The sequence below is a fragment of the Panthera uncia genome, chromosome B4 (genome assembly GCF_023721935.1).
Source record: "Panthera uncia isolate 11264 chromosome B4, Puncia_PCG_1.0, whole genome shotgun sequence".
NCBI classification, from domain to species: Eukaryota; Metazoa; Chordata; class Mammalia; order Carnivora; family Felidae; genus Panthera; species Panthera uncia.
The window spans coordinates 30447014-30468751 of record NC_064809.1 but is presented as its reverse complement, the minus strand read 5'-3'; the positions used below and the strand labels follow the sequence as shown (position 1 = coordinate 30468751).

General features: G+C 36.0%; 1 protein-coding gene across 15 annotated transcripts in view; it reads left to right on the top strand.

Moving 5' to 3' along the window:
- PARD3 (par-3 family cell polarity regulator) overlaps positions 1-21738 on the top strand; it is a 662524-nt gene that overhangs the window by 377797 nt on the left and 262989 nt on the right. For all 15 annotated transcript variants that reach the window (XM_049626966.1, XM_049626964.1, XM_049626959.1 and 12 more), the window contains 3 exons: positions 13845-13970; positions 15078-15463; positions 20292-20431. In XM_049626966.1, the coding sequence (XP_049482923.1) occupies positions 13845-13970; positions 15078-15463; positions 20292-20431 (652 nt within the window). The remainder of the gene's footprint in view (positions 1-13844; positions 13971-15077; positions 15464-20291; positions 20432-21738) is intronic.

Sequence of the window (21738 nt, the reverse complement as noted above, 5' to 3'; positions counted from 1 at the left end):
TAAGTGGTTAATCCACTACCTTACTCTATATTTGCTTTATCAGTGTGATCTTTTTTCTTTCATATATTTTCTTACTTCTAGTTATGGCCTTTTGTTCAGAGCTTAAAGAAGTCTGTTTATCAATTCTTTTGTATTGCCAGTTTTGTGGTGATGAATTACCTTATTAGCCTTTGCTTGTCTCGAACTTTGTCTCCTTCTGTTCTGAGTAACCTTGCTGGGTAGAGTATTCTTGGTTGGAAGTTGCTTTTGTTTTTTCCCAACACTTTGAGTATATCATGCCACTTCCTTCTGTCTTGCAGAGTTTCTGTTGAAAAGTCATCTGGTAGTCATCTGCAGTTTCCCTAGTTATTTTTCTCTTGCTGCTTTTAAAATTCTCTCTTTAACTTTTGACATTTGATAATTACAATGTGTTTTAGTGTGTCTTTCTGTGTCCTGTAGTTTGGGACTTTCTGTGCTTCCTGGACCTGGATGTCTTTTTCCTTCTCTAGGTTAAGGAAGTTTTTAGCCGTTGTTTCTTCAAATAAGTTTCTGCCTCTTTCTTTCTTTCTTTCTTTCTTTCTTTCTTTCTTTCTTTCTTTCTTCTCTTTCTGGGACTCATATAATATGAATGTAGCATGTTTGATATTTTCCCACAGATCCTTGAATCTATTCTCATTTAAACTTTTTGTTATCTTTTTGAAGTTCTGTTTGTGTTTGGGTGATTTCCACTACCTTGACTTCCAGATCACAGATCCATTTTTCCGTATTGTCTAACCTCCTTTTGATCCCATCTAGTGAATTTTTCAGAGCAGTTATTGTATTCTTTAGCTCTGTGAAGTGTGTTTGGTATTTTCTTATATTTTTCTGTCTCTTTGTTGAAGTTCTCAGTCTGTTGATCTATTTTTCTTCTGACTTTATCATTTTATGAACTTTTTCTCAGATAAATTACTTACCTCTGTTTCATTAAGGTTTTTGTCTTGGATTTTATCTTGTTCTTTCATCTAGAACATGCTCCTCTGTTTCCTCATTTTGCTTCATTCTCTGTATTTGTTTTTGTGTATTATGTAAAACAGTTATATCTCCCTGTGCTTGTGAATGACTCTGTATAGTAGATGAACCTTAACATTTAACCTTACCCTTGTTCTTGGTTGTCTTTTGAGCTGTCTGTCCAATACTTTCAGTTCTATGGAGTCCAGAAACCCAACCCTCCCACCCCACCCAAGTCTGGTGTGCAAGGGACATCCCCTGTGTGTACAACACATACCTGTTCAACTATGGCAGGGTCCAGGGGTAGAAGGCATGAGCCTGCTCATCTGCCGTGCCTAGATGTGCTGGCCAGTGGGGAGGGGGTGTTGCTCTCCCACAGCTATTAGTTAGAGTGAGGTACAAAAATGGCACCTGCCAATACTGGCATTAGCAATGTAGAAGTAGTTTATAAAAATGGTATCCACTAGTATTCTGTCCCTAGAGAGAATACCAGCAGACTTCTGTCCCTCTGGTAGATACTTTAAGTTTAACAAGTAAAGTTCCTTCACCTGTGGTCTAAACTTTTTTCAAACTCCTGTTTTGTGACCTGGGTCCTACATGTGAGCCCTTTAATCTGGAAATCTTTGTTCTTGATAGCCCTGTGGTTCTCCTTAATGTAATTCCTGTGGCTTTCAAAGCCAGATTTTGGGGGTTCCTCACTCTGCTTTAGACGCTGAGGGTTGTGGTACCTAGCATGGAACACAAATCCCTTGCTCCTCAGGAAGAAGCTGTGTGTGTGTGTGTGTGTGTGTGTGTGTGTGTGTGTGTGTGTGTTTGTCCTGATTTATGTATATATGTTTTTATTTGTATTTTGTGTTTTGAGTTTTTTCCCAATTGTGGGTCACTGTGTTGGGGGTTTTGGAAGAGTATGTCTCTGTGTGGTCTTTTTGTCCTTTCTTGTGGAGTAGCTCTTCAGCTGGTTCTGAGGTCCTTTTCTGAGAGAACTCTTCCATGTGTAGCTGTACATGTGTGGTATCTGTGGAAGAAGGTGAGTTCAGGATCTTCCTATGCTGTCTTCTTGAACCGCTTCCTGCCCTCCCATTTAAATGAGACTTAACCAGTATTTCAATTATAAACATGCCATTTTCTGTAATTTATTACACATTTCCTCCCTCAATGTGAAAGGATATTAGGTTAAAATAAATAGATGAAAAGCCTAGAGCAAAAGGAAAACAAGATAGATAAGTAAATGTAGTATAGATTAATTCAGTGGAAGCAATTTCACAAAATCCACTGGTTACCATGGTGTTTAGAGATACAGAACACATTCAAGTAGACAAGTATCCCTTTGCAGAACTAAAAGTTGTTTTATAGCTGAGTCATTTTTAACATTTTTTAAATGCTTATTTTTTTATTTGAGAGAGAGAGAGAGAGAGAGGTGGAGGAGGGGCAGAGAGAGACAGACAGAGAGAGAGAGAGAGAGAGAGAGAGAGGGGGGGGGGGAAGACACAGAATCTTAAGCAGGGTCCAGGCTATGAGCTGTCAGCACAGAGCTTGATGTGATGCTCGAACTTATGAGCTGTGAGATGATGACCTGAGCCAAAGTCAGCTGCTTAACCAACTGAACCCCTCAGACGCCCCCAGCTGAGTCATTTTTAATCTCGGTTGATTTGGCATTTAACGAAGACTGTCTTGTACAACTTTCTTATATAAGGGACAAAGAGATTAAGAAAATCAGATTTTACAATTGTAAACTCTTTTTAGACATTACCAGTTTTCATATTGGGAAACAACAAAGAACAAAGAAATATTTGTTCTTTTCTCAGTACTTACGTTGCTTTTTTAAGCTTACTCATTGACTTGATAGTAATGGTTCTTCAGAGTTAGGTTTTCATTGGGAGAGAAAATGCAGGCAGGCTGCTCAAAATCATAGAAATCAATCTTGAGGAGGCAAAGACACCCATGGTCCTTGTTCTCTGAAATGCTTACACTTAGATTCTTCTCATTCAATCAGAAACCTTCCCAAGGTTTTACTGTGTGATAATTCCCGAGTTAGGTGCTAGGACACAAAGATGAACAGGACATAGTCTTTCTCTAGGGATCTGCAACCAAGATGGAGTGATGGCCCCAAATCACACAATTGTAATTATGTGATAAATGTTGATATATGATAGGTACTCCATGAATTGATAGAGGAGGAATTGTCTGAATTAGGTAACTGAAGCTGGCTTGTTGCAGAAGATGATTTCAAATGTGATGACAGCTTATGAAGGAAGCTACATCAGCTCCATGGTGGCTGAAAGGGCAAATTAAGCGATGTAGTATAGCAGAAAGGAAGAAATTAAGTGGAACTTGTGAAGAAATTGCACATGTATCTAGTGGGAATAAAAGAATACATATTCATGGGATGTAAGTTGAAATTTCCAAGAATAACTACACTTGTACAAAATTCCAGTCTTATTTGGGTCTTCTCAATTTTGAAGATACAGCTAATTGAAGAACACTTACTGAATACTTCTTTTTGTAAAAGTGACCCATATCTGTCAGTATTGCCTTCTGATTTAGATTTCAAAGCCAAAAAGGCTAAGAAATAATGCAGGATGTGAATTATATATCATAAAGAGAAAACACACAACGCAGGACATCTCAAGTAAAAATATAATTCAGGAAAACAGGAAAAAAATGTGAAGTCAATGTTAGAGAAGTTTTTATAGCCACTTAAGTATTATTATGGCCTGAGGCATAATGAAGTTTTTTGAATAAGGATCTTGCTGGGCCTACTATTTTCTAGAGCAAAACTGGAAGGTGTTTTTTGATTGGAGGCATCAGTGACACTTGGCATATGGCTTCTTATCCCCTAACCACTGCCTCAGTACCTAGATAGAGACACAAATAGATGCATGGAAATGACAGTTTTATCTTCCCCTTGATTCTGTTTTTCTTTTTTCTTTAAAATTTATTTTTTTAATTCCAGTTTACAGTTTAATATTAGTTTTAGGTATATAATATAGTGATTCAGTACTTCCATACATCACCTGGTACTCATCACAAGTGCACTCCTAAATCCACATCACCTATTTAACCCATTCCCCACCCACCTTCTTTCTGGTAACCATCAGTTTTTTCTCTATACTTAAGAGTCTGTTTCTTGGCTTGTCTTTCTCCCTCCTCCTCCTCCTCCTCCTCCTCCTCCTCCTCCTCCTCCTCCTCTTCCTCCTCCTCCTCCTCCTTCTTTCTTCTTCTTCTTTCTTCTTCTTCTTCTCTCTTTGCTCATTTGTTTCTTAAATTACACATATGAGTGAAATCACATGGTGTTTGTCTTTCTGTGACTTATTTTGCTTAGAATAATACCCTCTGTCTCCATCCATATCATTACAAATGGCAAGATTTGATCCTTTTTTATGGCTAAGTAACATTTTCATTGTACATATAAACCACATCTTCTTTATGCATTCATCAGTCAGTGGACACTTAGGCTGTTTCCATTATTTGGCTATTGTAGATAATGCTGCTACAACTATTGGATGCATGTATCCTTTAGATTTCATATTTTTTTATTCCTTGGATAAATACTAAGAAGTACAATTGCTGGATAGTAGGGTAGTTCTATTTTTAACTTTCTGAGGAACCTCCATATTGTTTTCCAGAGTGACTGCACCAGTTTGCATTTCCACCAACAGTGCAAGAAGGTTCTCCTTTCTCCACATGCTTGCCAACACCTGTTGTTTCTTGTGTCATTGATTTTAGCTGTTCTGACAGGTGTGAGGTGATACCTCTTTGTAGTTTTGATTTGTATTTCCCTGATGATGAGCGATGTTGAACATCTTTTCATGTGTCTGTTGGCCATCTGCATGTGTTCTTTGGAAAAATATCTATGCATGTCTTCTGACCTTTTTAATTGGATTATTCATATTTTGAGGGTTGAATTTGATCAGTTCTTTATAGATTTTGGATACCAAACCTATATCGTATGTCATTTGCAAATATCTTTTCCCAATCCGTAGTTTGCCTCTGAGTTTTGTTGATTGTTTCCTTCCCTGTTATACTGTTTTACTTTAGTCATCATCTTGTACATTATTCAAAAATAAAATAAACTGATTCCCATCCAGAGCTCTTTTACACAGTTTCATTACCTTGAAATCAATTTTAACTTCACACATATAATTTGATTTCCTCCTGATTTAAAAGTCAAACATAACTTTCTTATTTAAATCACACATGCTACTATTTTCACGAAGGTTATGCCAAATAATTGTCATTTCCTTTGGCAGAAAACTGTGTTTTATATATTTTATATTCCTAGGTCTTAACCCATAGGTATTACTCAGTAATGCTTACACAGTAAAAGTGTGTATGAACCTGTGACTATCCATATTAGCTATGGCATTGCTACAGTAGATATAGAGAAATATCCTGGCTTGATAGTTGTTAATGAGCTTTTCTGAGGCTGATAATGCTAGGTATTTAAGAAGCAAGATAAAAAAATTATATACTGTAGAAGTTGGGTTTATGAAATTATAAGATTTAAATTTGGTTTCAAGGGACTTAAAATTCCAACTGAAAAATGTGTATATTAAAAAATCCATGCTACATTTTCAAAAGAACTATATGCACAAGTGCCATAGGGATTTAGCAGAAGTATGGAAATATTGAATGCTGTCGTCAACCTTCAGTGAAGCAATGGAGCTTGCTAGGTTCTTTGAAGAAAATATAGGAGTTATTCTAGTGACATTCTGGAAAGATATTCTTTCCCAAGGAGAGAATATATGAAAGGAAGATGCTACATACACATGTGCACGATTTGGTAAGAACTAACGAGTAAAGGATTTGAAACAGAATGTATTATAAGATAGCACTGGAGGGATTGTTTGAAAGCACTTTATGAGTGACCTATGAGACTTCATTCACTAAAAATAATGGAGACATTGTTAAAAGTTTTTAAGAAATAGGATTGTATTTAAAAAAAAAATTATTCTTTTACTTGGACTCTACAGTCTAACTTAGAGTGGAAATTCTACAACATTTCCCTTGTGGAAACAAGTGTGGCAAAGCATATTGTTTTTGATAAAATGCAGTCTATTTTTCTGGGTCTTTTCTGTAATGGACATTTCCCATTTATATACATTCTTGGTTATTATTAAGCCAGTGGTCTTTGGAGTGTTCTATCACAGTACCTTTTCTTTTGCAAATAGTAGTTATATGGTTGTGCTTGTTTTGTCAAGGAAGTTGTTGGATTCTCCCCCGGCCCCCCACGCCTTTTTTTTTTTTTTTTTTTTTTTAAAGATCTGGTATCTACCAGGCAGTGTTCTTGTTTCTAGGTGGAGGGAAGATCAAGGCTTGGCAAAACCTTTACAGGGTCAGATATTCAATGTTTTTGCATTGTGGGTCACCTGAGTTTCCACTGCAAGCATTCGATTCTGTCATTGTAGCATGAAAGCAACCATAGGCAATGTATAACTAAATGAGTGTGGCTATGTTCCACTAAAGCTGCATTTACAAAAACAGGTGGCAGGCTTAGTCTTAATGTTGGCTTGTGGGCCATAATTTGATAAAAATGCCCGCCATCATGGAGTTTCTCTTTCTTTTTCTTTTTCTTTTTCTTTTTCTTTTTCTTTTTCTTTTTCTTTCTCTTTCTCTTTCTCTTTTTCTCTTTCTTTCTTTCATTTTCTTTCTTTCTTTCTTTCTTTCTTTCTTTCTTTCTTGTTCTTTCTTTCTTTCTTTCTTTCTTTCTTGTTCTTTCTTTCTTTCTGTCTTTCTTTAAGTTTATTTATTTATTTTGAGAGAGAGAGAGAGAGAACATGTGCGAGTGCACTCACAGAAGCGGGATAGGGGCAGAGAGAGAGGGAGAGAGAGAATCCGAAGCAGGCTCAGTGCTGTCAGCTCAGACCCTGATGTGGGGCCTCAAACTCATGATACTTGAACTGAAACCAAGAGTCAGACTTTTATCCTACTGAGCCACCCAGGTGCCCCGTGATGGAGTTTCGATTCTAATATTTTTCATATCTAAAATTCCTTCTCCTCTGTTTCCTATTCATAATATTTGGAGAGGGAGACAAGAGCCCAAAATTTCATTGCCACTTACTGGTAGATAAGAAAGTCTTTCTATTGTAACTCTATGTTATTAACTACCAACACATACCCCTAATTCTCAGGAATTCCCAGAAGGCAGCAAATTTAAAAAAACAAACTCATTTAACATCTTCCAATTAGTAATAAGTACTCACAGGACTCTTCTTCGTTTATTTGATTGTCAATCCTGAGACTTAAAGGAAAAATCTAGTTTTGGAAAAGCAGCCCTTCCTTGGTAAGACAGGGAGGGAAGGAGGAAGAGTATGTGTGTCTGTGTGTGTGTGTGTCTCTGTATGTTTCTAGCTTTCTGCAAATGGCTCCTGCTGGCATTGCCTTATTAATCACTCACTTTTTATAGATGAATTTTTTTCAACCATTTATCTTCAATTTAATATTTACAGTATCAGCTGAAGGGTTTATACTATCCTTTCAATTACTGCATTAAAGTTTTTCTTCATGACTTTTTCCCCTGGACTTTTTGCTTTATAATACATCAAAAACAAGAAGTTTGTTTCTTTTTCAGAATTTCTGGTTAGAAATGCTGTGTTACCTTTCTGTCAATCAGTGACTAACTTGACCACATGTTATCTTTATGTTTTTGGCAGAGGAGTTGTTCGGAACTGTTCAACTTTTAAGGCCAGAGATACTGGGACAGAATTCAGCTCTGTCTTTTAGCAAGGGAGCAAGTTAGCTTTGTTTAGCATCAGTCTTTACATCTGAGGGATGGACACTCCAGTGACTTTGTATGGCTTTAATAGGAAAATATATGCAAATTACACCATATATGTAAAGTATATTTAGCAGAGTACTTGGCAGTGACAGCTAATAAAAATGATATTTTATCTTCCTTTGATCTTCCTGTCATGTGCGTTAGAATTTCCTCCATATTGCTGATTATTCTGTTTGTTTAGATAGGTGCTGATTAGTGTTTTTTTTCTTCTGTTTTGAATCCAAGATGAGAATTACTGCTGTCATATATTCAAGTTTTGCAAAACAGTTGACCCTTGAGCAACACAGGTTTGAACTGTGCAGGTCCATTTATGCATGGATTTGTTTCCCCTATAAGTACAGTGCAGTATGTAAATGTTTTTGTCTTTCTTATGATTTTCTTGTTAACATTCTCTTTTCTCTAGCTTACTTTAAGAATATAGTATACAATACATATAACATGCAAAATATGTGCTAATTGACTTACGTTATCAGCAAGGCTTTGGTCAGTAGTAGGCTATTAGTAGTTACGCGTTTGGAAAGTCAAATTTATGTGCAAATTTTTTACTGTGCTGCGGATCAGCACCCCTAACTCCACGTTGTTCATAGGTCAACTGTACATACTAGTTTAGTTCATTGGGTGTATATATGTTAATGAAGAAATAGAGCCAATTTGAATTTCATGGAACCTAGTTCAGGTCAGGAAAGCTTTATGCGAGGTGTGTGTATTTCAGATCATTGTAGAATTTTGAAATTATCACTTTTCAAAGGAGAAATATGCTCTTGAACTTTGAGTATTCAATTTTCATTACTTCTGAGAAAACACAATGTAACTTCATGAACTGAATCTGTAGCTTTTATCTGAAAGTTTTTAATTGTGCTTTCTTAGCTGTAGGCTTATTTGTTCTAATAAAGGATTACAATAATACCTTTGTTTTAGGTAGAAAAGTATAGTTTACATTTCAATAAATCTTGCTTCTTTAAATGTAGAAGTGTGATGCTTGTCATTTCTGCCCTAAGCTAAAAGACTTCTCTATTTTTATTTACCTATTAAAGATTTAAAAAGCAAAGATTTTTTTTTTTTTAACTTGGAACTTTTCTGAACTTTCTTCTGTTTGTATCTGCTATGAAGATGGCTGTGGTTCTCAGGGCTCAAATGTAGATAATTTCTGGCCCCTCATGTTTAGTGTTCAGTGAGCTGAGAGGGTCTTATTGATGGAATCCCATTCTGCATACTCCCACTCTGCCTTCACTATGGTTGTGGTGTTTATACTGTGTCAGCTTTTGTTAAGATGAATTATGATCATGTCCATACAACTGGGCGGCAGTTGTGGGAGTTTACATTATCAAAGCAAAACTCAGACTTGCTTAGCCAATTTAGATGTCAATAAAACCTTTGTTACTTATTTTCAGTTTTATCATTGGTTGTAATTTATACTTAGAATTGAAAATGTTAACATGTATGACTGAGTTTGTTTTAATTAAGTGCATAATTAGGCTAATGAACCTTGTGAAAATGTAGTGGTGCAATCCTTAATATAATCTAAGCAGTTAAATTTCTAATTATACATCCCAAATCATGCTGCATTTCAGTGGCTTTGCTTTCTTACTCTTCTTTGCCCCCCCCTTTATGGTAAGAAACATTGCTCAAGAGCCATGAGGATAGGCTTAAAGAAATAGTTGTGTATTTGCATATTTTTATTGGAGGGAAGTTATTCAGTAGTGAGTTTTGTACATAGTGGACATAGTGTTTTTTCCCCCAAATTAAAAAAAAAAATATATATATAGGAAACAGTGGAAAAGGGGGTAGGCCTGGAGATGTTTCAGATTTATCAGGAAAAAAAAATCTATGTGCTCAGAAAGCCTATGTGCCAAGTAGGGTTTACATTAGATTTGCACACGAGGTGCAGGAGTCTCTGCTTCTGTCCCCCTAAACCCTACAGACACGCCTTCATAAGTCTGCCTGCCACATTCATCCACCCACCATGTCTCTTCTTCTGTGTCTGTCAGCACAACCCACCTAGGCAATTCTGCTCCTGGGCTGATCCCTCCAAGTAGAGCTCACCTGGCTGCCTCTCTTCCCTCTTCTTCTTCATATATAAATGTATGTTGTTGTTTTTTTTCTTGTGCAAGGTGACTTCTGGAAAATGGTTGTCCCCAATAAAGAATTCTGGTACTGACTTCCTAGAAGAAGACTATTCTCTGTCCTAGCACACTGACATACCAAAATGTTCGGAATTTCGTTAGCTTCTAGTATTTTCTCTAAAAAGTGTTAAAGGAACCACAACACCATAGGCAGTCAGTTCTTCATCACTTCAGAACAAATACTGGCTGCTGGTTGAATTTGCAAAATATATACCTAACATGTGTTTTTAATTATACAGTTTGAGATGGCTTTAAATTGAAAGTGGGAGGTATGGAAATCTCCGTGCTTGCTCTCATGTGTTTCAGGAACATGAAAGTGTTATCACTTACCCATGATTTCCCTTCAGAGGGTACTTTTCATTCTCAGTCTTGCTGTTATGGTATCAGTTCAATTTTCTTGTGAAGTTTTTTTTTTTTTTTTTTTTTTTTTTTTTTTGGATAGTTCATTCCCATTCCTTTTGTAATCATTTTCACCTAGTGAAGCAAATGAGATAATTTTGCAGATTGTACCACTTTACTTTTAAATTAATCCATTCTTTTGGAGAGAATGATTCTAATAGTGTGGTCAAGTACTTAGAAATCAGCAGGCTACTAACTTCTCCTTAATTCAGTCTGTTCCATTGATTCCCTGATCACTTGCTGTGTTACTCAGGGTGAAATTCATCCTCTCCCCCCACCACACCCCCGCCCTCATCAGTATCCTAATCCTGAGTGCCCAGAAAAAGGATTCTGAGATTTTTGTGGCTATTTTAATAACTGGATTGTAAAAGCCTCTTTTAATAAACTTCTGTTTATATTCCATGTAAATGTGATGGTGTATTTATTTATGATTTATAACATTTTCTACTGTATATTAGGATTACTGATGAATTAGGCTGTATATGCGGACTTAGAAAGACAAGCCATTCAATAAATGAAGCATGTCATGCTTTTTTACTTTGAATTATTATTCTAGAGTGATTCCCGGCTGGGGGCGGGGGAAGTAGATTATAAAAGAAAAATGATTATTTAGATGAATACAAATCCATAGACCTATTGTGAAAAATAGTGATGCCACTTGTAGAATTAAATTACAGATTTCCAAGTTGTGTTATTTTAAACTGTCATAAATACTGAAAGGATCTATCTGGGGTAAATTTGTAAATTTAAACAAATCATCAATAATAGTTAACTACTGAACAATTTTCATTAAACATAATCTGTCTATATATGTGTATAGATATATTTCTTTAAAAATATGTGGGCTATTTAGAATATATAACATATTTCAGGGTACATAAGAACCTAATAATTATTAGTCACTTTTGATTGCAGGAGTATTGTAACCATATTGAAAAATCATTCATGATTTCACCGATTAAAAACTAATTAACTAACTGGAGTGACGCTTGGTAGGGCATACTCTTACTGCACACTGAATGCATGCACTGTGGAATAGCTTTCTTGGTCTATAGATAGATTTAGCAACAGGTGTGGCACCACATATCTGGTTATGTTATGATTGGCTGTGGTGGCTGAGTCATCTTTTCCTTCAAGCTGTCCTTTTACATGGTTGCTTTGATGGTAAAGTGGCCAAAATGTTTTCTACTTCTCATACTATCAATAACTGATTTAATTTGATTTCTCAAATTATTTTCTCTCATTCAACAGAATGATAGATACATCTTAATAATAATAATAATGTATTGTCATAGAATACCTCAATCAATTGCATGGAACGCCTTAGTCAATTGCACGTAGAAACACACTAAGACAATAGGGAAGTATGGGGAGACAGATCATGGGCATGATGACATTTTAACATAACCTAATTATTGGTGGAATATTGCGGAATCTCTTCCTTCCATATAGGACTCAGACAGTTAAGTGCTTGTACGGCTATGTCAGTGTACTTTGTTCTCACCTTTGAGCCGAGAGAATTTTTGTATTTGTTTAATTCCAGTATATGGTAGTAAGTAACCAAAAATTACCTGTGTAATAATGTTTTTATCAGTCACTAAGTTTTTTTAGACTCTTACACTAGTAGGTACTAATCATCAAATGTTAAAATTACAAAAGGCAGTTTAAATATTATCTCTTCTGGGGTTACCTGGGTGGCTTAGTCAGTTAAGCATCCTACTCTGGTTCGTGAGTTCGAGCCTCCCATCAGGCTCTGTGCTGACAGCTCAGAGCCTGGAGCCTGCTTCAGATTCGAAGTTCCTCCCTCTCTCACTGCCCCTCTCCTGCTCATGCTCTGTCTCTTTCTCTCTTTCTTTCAGAAATAAATAAACATTAAAAAAAATTAAGAAAAATACAATTTAAATATTATCTCCTCTGATTATTTTTGCATGTTAGTAGACTTGACCATAGTAAAACATGCTGTAATATACTTAATAATAAAAATTAAAATGAAGTTAAAGTATGATTCAATAAATATTCATGAAAAACAAGTTTAAGCTGCAAAGCAACAAGTAAAAAAGGACTTTTGTTTTTAAGTCAATTTATTTCAGTTCAATCATATATTTGGTGTAAATGACATTTTCGTGAAAAAAAAGAATCTGAATCTAAATTTCCCTTTGATTGTATTCTATTTTGCAAAAAGTTTGTTAGAAACATGAGACTTGTTTGTCTCAGCTCAACTCATTCAGTTTTCCTTCATTAATGAGCTTGCTACCAGCTAGGTGCTTGAGTGTGCCTTGCTGAATGAATCGCATCTTGTCTATCTTCCAGTAGCTTACAATGCACCAGTAAGGATAGATAGGGTATATATATAGGTAACAATTGTAGGGAAGAGAGATAAATGGCCACAGAACAAGCAACAATTACTGTAAACATTTAAAAGAGGAAGGTATCTATTTGGCTTTTTTCCTGGAAAGCTTGTGTAGGACACAGCAAAAAGATCTATATCTTCCAATAGAATATATTCCAATAGAATATATATAGGCTATTAAAAACTGTGGTGTCTTCAACTTTAATTTTGGCAGGATTCTAAATTCTAGTATCTCTATGGATATTATCTCTAAATATTAGGATTATGAAAGAAGACCCAAGCTTTGGACAGGCAAAGATTCATAAAAATTTTAACATGATTATCATATATAATTTATGTGAACTATCAACTCAGTCACAGCACCAGAAGTAGGTGAAGATTCATGTTCCTTGTACTCTGCCATATAATGTTTGCCTCTTGTCCCAGGGTATCTAGACTGTCCTTCCCGTCAGTCAAGAAATTAGTGCTCTAGACCAAGTGACACTAATAATTTTTGCTTTTTTATCTCCCTATTGGTCTCTTTGGAGAACTTTTAAGTTCATTCAGGCTTTTCTTTCAACCTGCCATTTGAGCCCATGTTAAGAGGTGACTGATGTTATTTGCGCTGCCACTGGCTTTCTCCTATTTGTTTTCAAATGGAAATAGTGGCAACAAATTAGTTGCATTTGGGAGACCTAACAAGATTTTGAAATTCAGAATATTAGGAACTATCAGATTCAGATGCCAAGAACAGAAACTTTCCTATTTTTCTTCACAAATGCACAATGTGGTGAGGTTCACCTTTCTTCGTTACCTGCGCTTTCATAGAGAGATAGATGGGCTTTGCCATCCGCAGTGTACCGGCTGGCTTCAAACAGAAAACCGAAATAGCCAAAGCTATTCACAAATACACGCTCATCTATGTTCCACACTGCGATATCCACTGAACCATCAGGCGAGCTCTGTTTGAAGCATTTCTAAGCGTGGAGAGAAGTACACGGTTTGTTTCAGAAACATAATCCTGACAAGCCGGAAACAATTTCTTACGTTTATTGAAAGGATCCATTTCTACACATCATTTATACCGTTGTGCTTTTTGTGTGGTGTTATTTTCAAATGTATTAATAACGATTTAATGCACTCCTTTATCAGGAAGTCTTTGTAAATATAGTACCAGCATTAAAGCAGTAGGGCATTGTGCATGGTAGAAATATTACATGTGTAATGATTTGCATTCTTAATGTTCCAGAACCCTGGGGTTATTAGTAAAACGATTGGAGAAAGGTGGTAAAGCTGAACAAGAAAACCTTTTTCATGAGAATGATTGCATTGTCAGGATTAATGATGGCGACCTTCGAAATAGAAGATTTGAACAGTAAGTGTATGCCGGCTGTTCTGTTCTTTCGTGCTTTCGGCACGAGACAGTGTAGCGCATTGAAACGCGTCTAGCCACGTCTGTGCCTCTGTCCTTATCCTGGAGAGAAGTATTTTCTGCCGTTATCTAGCTTTTAAAAATTTAATCAAACTCCAGGTAATTCCTACTATTAGACTATATTTCAAAATGCCCTCTGACTGATAGAGTGCTTCTTAAAATAATGTGGGTCCAATTTTGACTTCACAATTTTGCTACTTCCTCACCTTTTGGAAAATTTGCCAGTGTGCTAGTTTTTATTATCCTTTAACTCACATTTCCAACTTTGTTGCACATCGTGACTCTGCGTATGGATAAGCGGAGAGAGCTCCTGTGAGCACAGTGTGGTCCACTCAGATTTTCTTTATCCTGATTCAAGTCCTCGTTCAATTAAAAAGATGACAGTTGTCCAGTTCTTATAAAAAACAAGACAGGAGTGAGCAGAAATCATAAGGATGTGGTGTATGTTCTGAGTCGGGAACCAGTGAGAGTTGGAGCAGTTTCTCAGGCTGGTGACAGAACTGCACTGGGACCAAAACTTTTCATATTTTGAGTCACATCAGTGTTCTTGAGATCTTTGCATACACAGACTTGAATTAATTTTGCTGATAATGGATAGTTGCTCTCTATAGTTTTCTAAGTATATTTATAAGTATATTCATTTCTTCAAAAACTCAAGTCATCCCCTGTGATTTATTTTTTAAATGTATTGGATAACATCGTAGAGACAACATTGTATTTAATTTCTATTTCTATCGCAAGCATAACACCTCTGTTGTGCTTAAAATTTTTATTTAATGAGTTGTGATTGAGATTATAGTACTTTATCTGCAGTTGTAGACAGTTGTGTCATTTTTAGTTTGAGAATGAGAAATTTATATTTGGAGAAACAGCTCTTCTTTTATCAGAGCTTACAAACTTGATTGATAAATGGGATATTAGAATTTTGTTTTTCAGTTTCAACGAAGTCTATCAGTTCTTGTTGCTTAATTAGTGTACTTAATTAAGCTCATAATATCTCCTTGTCTGCCAGTCTCCTTTTGCTAATTTTCCATTCTTTCTCAAACCCAGAGCACAACATATGTTTCGCCAAGCCATGCGTACCCCCATCATTTGGTTCCATGTGGTTCCTGCAGCAAATAAAGAGCAGTATGAACAACTATCCCAAAGTGAGAAGAACAATTACTATTCAAGCCGCTTTAGTCCGGACAGCCAGTATATCGAGAACAGGAGTGCGAACAGTGCAGGCCTTCAGGCCCTGCAGAGAACACCCCGACTGAACCACCCGCCCGAGCAGATAGACCCTCATCCCAGACTACTACCTCAGAGCACACACCCCTCCGGAAAACCGCCCTCAGCTCCAGCTTCGGCAACCCACAATGTATTTAGTACCAATGTAAGCAGTGGTTACAACACCAAAAAAATAGGCAAGAGGCTTAACATCCAGCTGAAGAAAGGTATGAACCTCCTTGTTTTGTTTTATGGAATTTATTTTAAAAATCAACCCATTATTCTGTGAAAGAACTGATATAATGACTTAAAAATATTTAAAATTGTATTTCTTGTGCTGTTCAGGTTCATTTTGCTATTTCAGAATAAACATACAAAGTTCAGAGAATAAAGTCTTAAAAGTAAGCTTGTGTGAAGAAGGTAGCAGTAAAACTTTTTGGTAACAGAGGAAATTGCTTTCAGGATATTACTATTAAACCCAAAACAATAATGAGGAATTGACTGTTTAGATGACCCCCCTCGATATTCAGATACAGCTCTCAAAGAAGACTTTAGAGCTCCTCCATTTCAACCCGATCATTTTGGCAAGGGCAGGTGATTGATTGGTTTGGAGCTGTAGCGGTTCGTGGTAGAAAGTAGGTTCACCAAGCAGGTAGTTCCATTGGCTCCTTGTCTCCTACTTTTCCAGAATATTGAACTACTTCCCTTTCTTAGGGTGACAAGGGAAATTTTAATGAGCCTTGCCAACTCTTTATTACATACATCTTACATCTATTTATTTAAGTATCCCTTCCATAGTCTATGCATCTTTTTATATAGGAAGCATGCTTTTCCATTTTGTTCTTCTCAAACACTCAGAGCTGACTAGTAGGCTTGATTTTCTGATTTCCAAACACTGTCCCCTCGAGGCACCAAGGTACACTTTTGCTGTTAATCATTCGTTTTAGCTGGACATTTTGATGTATTTTTAAATCACGTCTTTCAAAATGATGTCATAAAGAATATTTCTCTTTTTGTGAGCTCAACCAACTCCTACAGTCGGATGGAAATGAATCCAAGAGATATTGAGTGATTTCCTTAAGTCACATGGCTGTTGGCAGCAGATTCTTACTAGAACATTTTCCATATCCTGACATTTAGACCATTCTTCTTTCCATTTGGAGCAGGGTTTACAAGGTTGTAAACTCTGAGATTCCTGTTTCCTTTCTAATCATATTCTTTCATTGAACTTTATGTGAACCACAAACTCCTTATTTCTGGTTACTGACTTTTAAGCTCCAGATACCTGGTTGACATGATCAGGAATTGACAGCTTTACTCCACTTTGAAACCTCTTACAAATGCAGAGTTATATCAGCATAAACCCCGTTTAGCTTTGTTAATTCCTGAATGAGATAAATATCAGATCCTGTCTTACTTTTCCTCTACTCAAATGACAGGCCCTGTTTTTTAAGCAAAAACAGGTTAAGAAACACAAATGGAATTGTATAAAAGATAAAATTCTGCCTGGGATCTCTCAACAAAGGGAAAATATTTTACTTGGCTCTTGTCATAAAGATATCAGTTTATAAATACCATTGCCCTTGTACACTGACAGGCATATTCGTTTAGTTAATTACGGTTTTTCACACAATTGTATATTAACAACTTATGAAACAATATGAACTTTTAGATAAAGTTAAATTTTATTTGCCACTAAAAAAAGCATTCCTTTGAACACAAAAATTAACAGTTTTATTTTAATAGCATTTAAAAAGATATGATTACATTGACACAGCTAATGGAGAAAGACTGCACTCAATCATCAAGATTAGAAAAATGGAAACAATGGTTTTCTTTGAAATGTTTTTCTGACTTTGAGGATTCTAAATGATATAGAGCCTCATGGCTCTATCTTCATTTTAATTTACTGTGAGAATGTATGACAAAAGGCTGAAACCAACTGTGTATTCTGTCAATAGTTAGAAATAATTTTATTTGAAAAATAAATTATGTTTATGATAAATGAGAGTGAAGAAAGCTGATTCTCTTCCATTAGTGCTGAATACATATTTTAAAAATAATGATTGTATGAGAATTGAACATGCTTTCATTGTAGCCAGCTGCTAAGATTTTTACCAATTAGGATTGTTACATTTAACATTTTTGATGAAGTCCATCAAAAACTTAGGGTGTGTTGGTGTTAAATTTTAAACTCAGTTCAAGGTGAACTGACATGCTTTGAATGATAGTTCTTCATAAACTGAGTTCAATTCTATTTACTAAAAAGACAGGCCTTCATTTTAATGATTCTTTGGCATAATTTAGGAACCCTGTCATATAACATGACAAAATAGGATAGCCCTTTATGTACTTGCTTCCGTAATTATGATTTCTTAATATTTATTGCCATTTTGCCATTCTCAAGTACCCTGCTCTTTTGTAGAAATTAGCTTTTTAATAAAGTCAGAGGAGAAGGTCAGTAATCTGTTTCAGTCAGTGCAAAATGTTTTGTTGGCTTTGCTAAATGAAAATTGATATCTATTTATCTTTCTTTTAAAGGTCATTGCCTGGACTTTTAGCTTACAGATTTAGGGGTTATTGCTGATATTTTAATAGTATTGAGGTTCATGTAACAGTCAGTCTTTGTAGTTCATACAAATTAATATTGCAAAAGGAGAATAATTTAGAATTCTTTCTTAATAAATGTTATTGCAAGTCATTAGAGTTTCATGAAAGCCAGAGACATATGGAAACATCCCAGAAGAATAATTAGGAAAATTTCATATAGACAAGATGCCATTCAAGTCTTCAGCACGTAAGACTCAAAAATTAACAGTCCAGGCACATTGTTAAAGTGACTTCAGACTTGATGTAAATGAATGTTTTATAAGAACTTGAAAACATGTAGGGTAGGTTTTGTTACAGGTATAACAACAGAATGTAATTTTTTCCCTTCATTTCAGCTTTGTTTCTTCTTTAAGCCACGTTTTCATTCACAGTTACTAACTCAAATCATTTACTTACAGATTTATACTCTTGCTTATGGTTCCGTATTGAGTGTTGCACCAAGTTAGTGTATTCTTCTGCAGATTATTCACCTTTATGTAGCTCTTTATTCTTCCCACATGAGCAGTATTTCTCCTAGTACCATTTTGACTGAAATGGAAACCAATATCCTAAAAAGTAACTTTTTATTTTTTAATGTTTTAATATATTCCCTTATTTATTTTGAGACAGAGAGAGACTGTGTGCCAGCAAGTGCAAGTAGGAAAGGGGCAGGGAGAGAGAGACAATTCCAAGCAGGATCCACACTGTCAGGGAAAAGCCCAATGTGAGGCTCCATCTCAGGAATCATGAGATCATGACCTGAGCTAAAATCAAGAGTTGGGCACTTAACTGACTAAGCCACCCGGTGCTCCCAGACTAACTTTAAAAAGTTCTGGTTTTGGTGCCTGGGTGGCTCGGTTACGCATCTGACTTTGGCTCAGGTCATGATCTCACGGTTTGTTGGTTCGAGCCCTTCATCAGGCTCTGTGCTAACAGCTTGGAGCCTGGAGCCTGCTTTGGATTCTATGTCTCCCTCTCTCTCTGCCCCTCCCCTGTTTGCTCTCTATCTCTCAAACAAAAAAATGAATAAACATTAAAAAAAAAATTAAAGGGGCACCTGGGTGGCTTAGTCGGTTAAGTGTCTGACTTCGGCTCAGGTCATGATCTTGCGGTTAATGAGTTCGAGTCCCACATCAGGCTCTGTGCTGACAGCTCAGAGACTGGAGCCTGCTTTGGATTCTGTGTCTCCCTCCCTCTCTGCTCCTCCCCAACTCACTTGCTCGCTTGCTCTCAAAAAAAATGAATAAACATTAATAAAACATTTAATAAGCTCAGGTAGAAATTAATCATTATTAGAAGTGTTATAAAAATTGTGTGATTCATTAGAAATTTGTTGTAGTCTTTACATTTTTTTCTTGGCTCATTTTGGCTTGTTTTCTGTTGATTCTAGTAACTATAACCCTTTTTCTGCACTGCATTGCCCTTATGAGTGCCTATCAAGACAGCTGCTTGAGGAACCCAGAATTTAAACTCTACGGAATGTTGCAGCAATTTATAAAGGCCTTGTTAATTTCAGTACTGTTTTATTTTATTTTATTTTATTTTATTTTATTTTATTTTATTTTATTTTTTTAATGTTCATTTATTTTTGAGAGAGACAAAGCATGAGCTGGGGAGGGGCAGAAAGAGAGACACAGAATCTGAAGCAGTCTCCAGGCTCTGAACTGTAAGCACAGAGCCCAGTGCAGAGCTCGAACTCAAGAGCCGTGAGAGCATGACTTGAGCCGAAGTCAGACACGCAACTGACTGAGCCATCAGGCACCCCTCAGTACTTTTAAACATAATATGATAATCTGTAGACTTGCTAGCTATGATCAGAGATGGGGTCTTCACTGGATAATTTGCCTTTGTATTTTATTTTAAAAATTTTACTGATTAATTGATCGAGAGTATGTAGGGTGAGATTTAGGTGAACAAATCTAGGTCCTGTCAGTAAATTGTTGTAATTACAGTTTTGGGAGGTTCTGATATCTGTATCTAGTAAAACTTCTCTTTTCCCTATTTCTTTTCCATCTCCTGATCATTTTCTCTTTCCTTGCTTCATCTCCTACCCTTTAAATCTGGATACCAGTATTGCACAATAATGATTGATTTTGGGGGTACTTGGATTGTGTCAGAATTTTTTCCCACATGGAGAGTTAAATTTATTTCACACGAAACATTCAGGCCAGTTTAAAACGTTTAGCTGTAGTATTTGTATATTACCTTTCATTTGTCTTGGACTAGATTCACATTTCTTCTTAGATTAAAGAATTTTGAAGTATAAACCATTTAAAGCTTCCATAATTTAGTCTACTTTGAAAAAGCTATTAAAATCTTTATGGTATTAAAAGCAATGTAGGCCCCTGTGAACACTACAAAATGTCAAGTTTAGGTAGAAAATAACAAATCCTTTATGTGCCATACACCTGTGAAATTCAAGGTATCTCATTTTATTTACTTCTTTTGTTGTTGTTATATGTTTAGGTACAGAAGGTTTGGGATTCAGCATCACTTCCCGAGATGTAACAATAGGTGGCTCAGCTCCAATTTATGTGAAAAACATCCTCCCCAGGGGGGCCGCCATCCAGGACGGCAGACTCAAGGCAGGAGATAGACTTATAGAGGTGAGTGACTTCTAAAAGTCAAAAGTGCTGTGAGTGTTAAAAAGTTCCATTTATAAGGGTCAGTTCATTTGTCACATTTTCATAAATATGAAAATAAATTATATATTTTAACAGAAGTACACATCATAAAACAGTGAATTTCTGCTTTACTTCTACTTTTTTCTATGTTATTTGATGAGAAATATCGTTTCATTGAATTTGCTCATAAATTTTTAGTTACTCAGACATTTGGTTTATGAGATAACATTTGTCATTATGTAAGTACAGTGTCTGTTAGGTTATATTTCTAGATGGCTTTAAATTTATGTCTGGTAATATAGAAATGATATCTAGTTTGTAATCAGAACACAGACAAATGTAATAAATGAAAACAGTGTGTCTTGAGAGGAAATTTTGAAATGGCAGCATGGAGAATGAATTGAGACATAAAAATCAAATGTCAGAAAGAAAATAGTTTTTTAGAATTTCCTTTTCTGTACCTCAGGAGTTTCGGTTCATCGGTCTTTGAGACCATCTTAGACATACGTAAACATACATAGAAATTTCTGTGTGTGTGATCATTTGTATATATAGAAATAAAAGGAAGAAAGATTGAAAAAATCTTACTAGTCATTTTTCTTAGTGTTTTCTTCCAAGAACATAGTCTGTATTCTTAGCAGCGTATATTGTGTTTCCTAATTTTAACTAGTATTCAAACACTAATGTTAAGAGGACATTTTTATTGCATTACCTTTTCTTCTTTACTCATAACTTCATATGTAGTTTTGAATTCTGCAGATTGAGGTTTCTTGAAAAGTAATTGAGCAAAGGATTGCCTTTCAGATTTTTCTATGTCCACATTTTGGGCCTAGATTTCTTAAATCTTACTTCTTTCCTGGTCGTATTGTTCATGTGACACCATTTTTTAAAGGGGCACTGATACAATCTAAATAAAAGGAAAAGTCTGAGTATGAATTATATTTAGAGTGTTGTTTCCAGAAAGGACCACTTGTCCTTGGGGTGTAAACTGAGTAGTATTAGTCCAAATTTGCATTTGTAGCTTTTTTTTTAAGTAGTAGGAAGCTCACACAGGACTTGAATCTAGTCATCTTTGCCTCTGAGTGTCAAAAATGTGTGTCCTGCACCAGCCCCACTTCCTTCCTTCCTTCCTTCCTTCCTTCCTTCCTTCCTTCCTTCCTTCCCTTTCCTTTCCTTTCCTTTCCTTTCCTCCCTCCCTCCCTCCCTCCCTCCCTCCCTCCCTCCCTTCCTTCCTTCCTTCCTCCCTTCCTTTCCTTCCTTCCTTCCTCCCTTCCCTTCCCTTCCCTTCC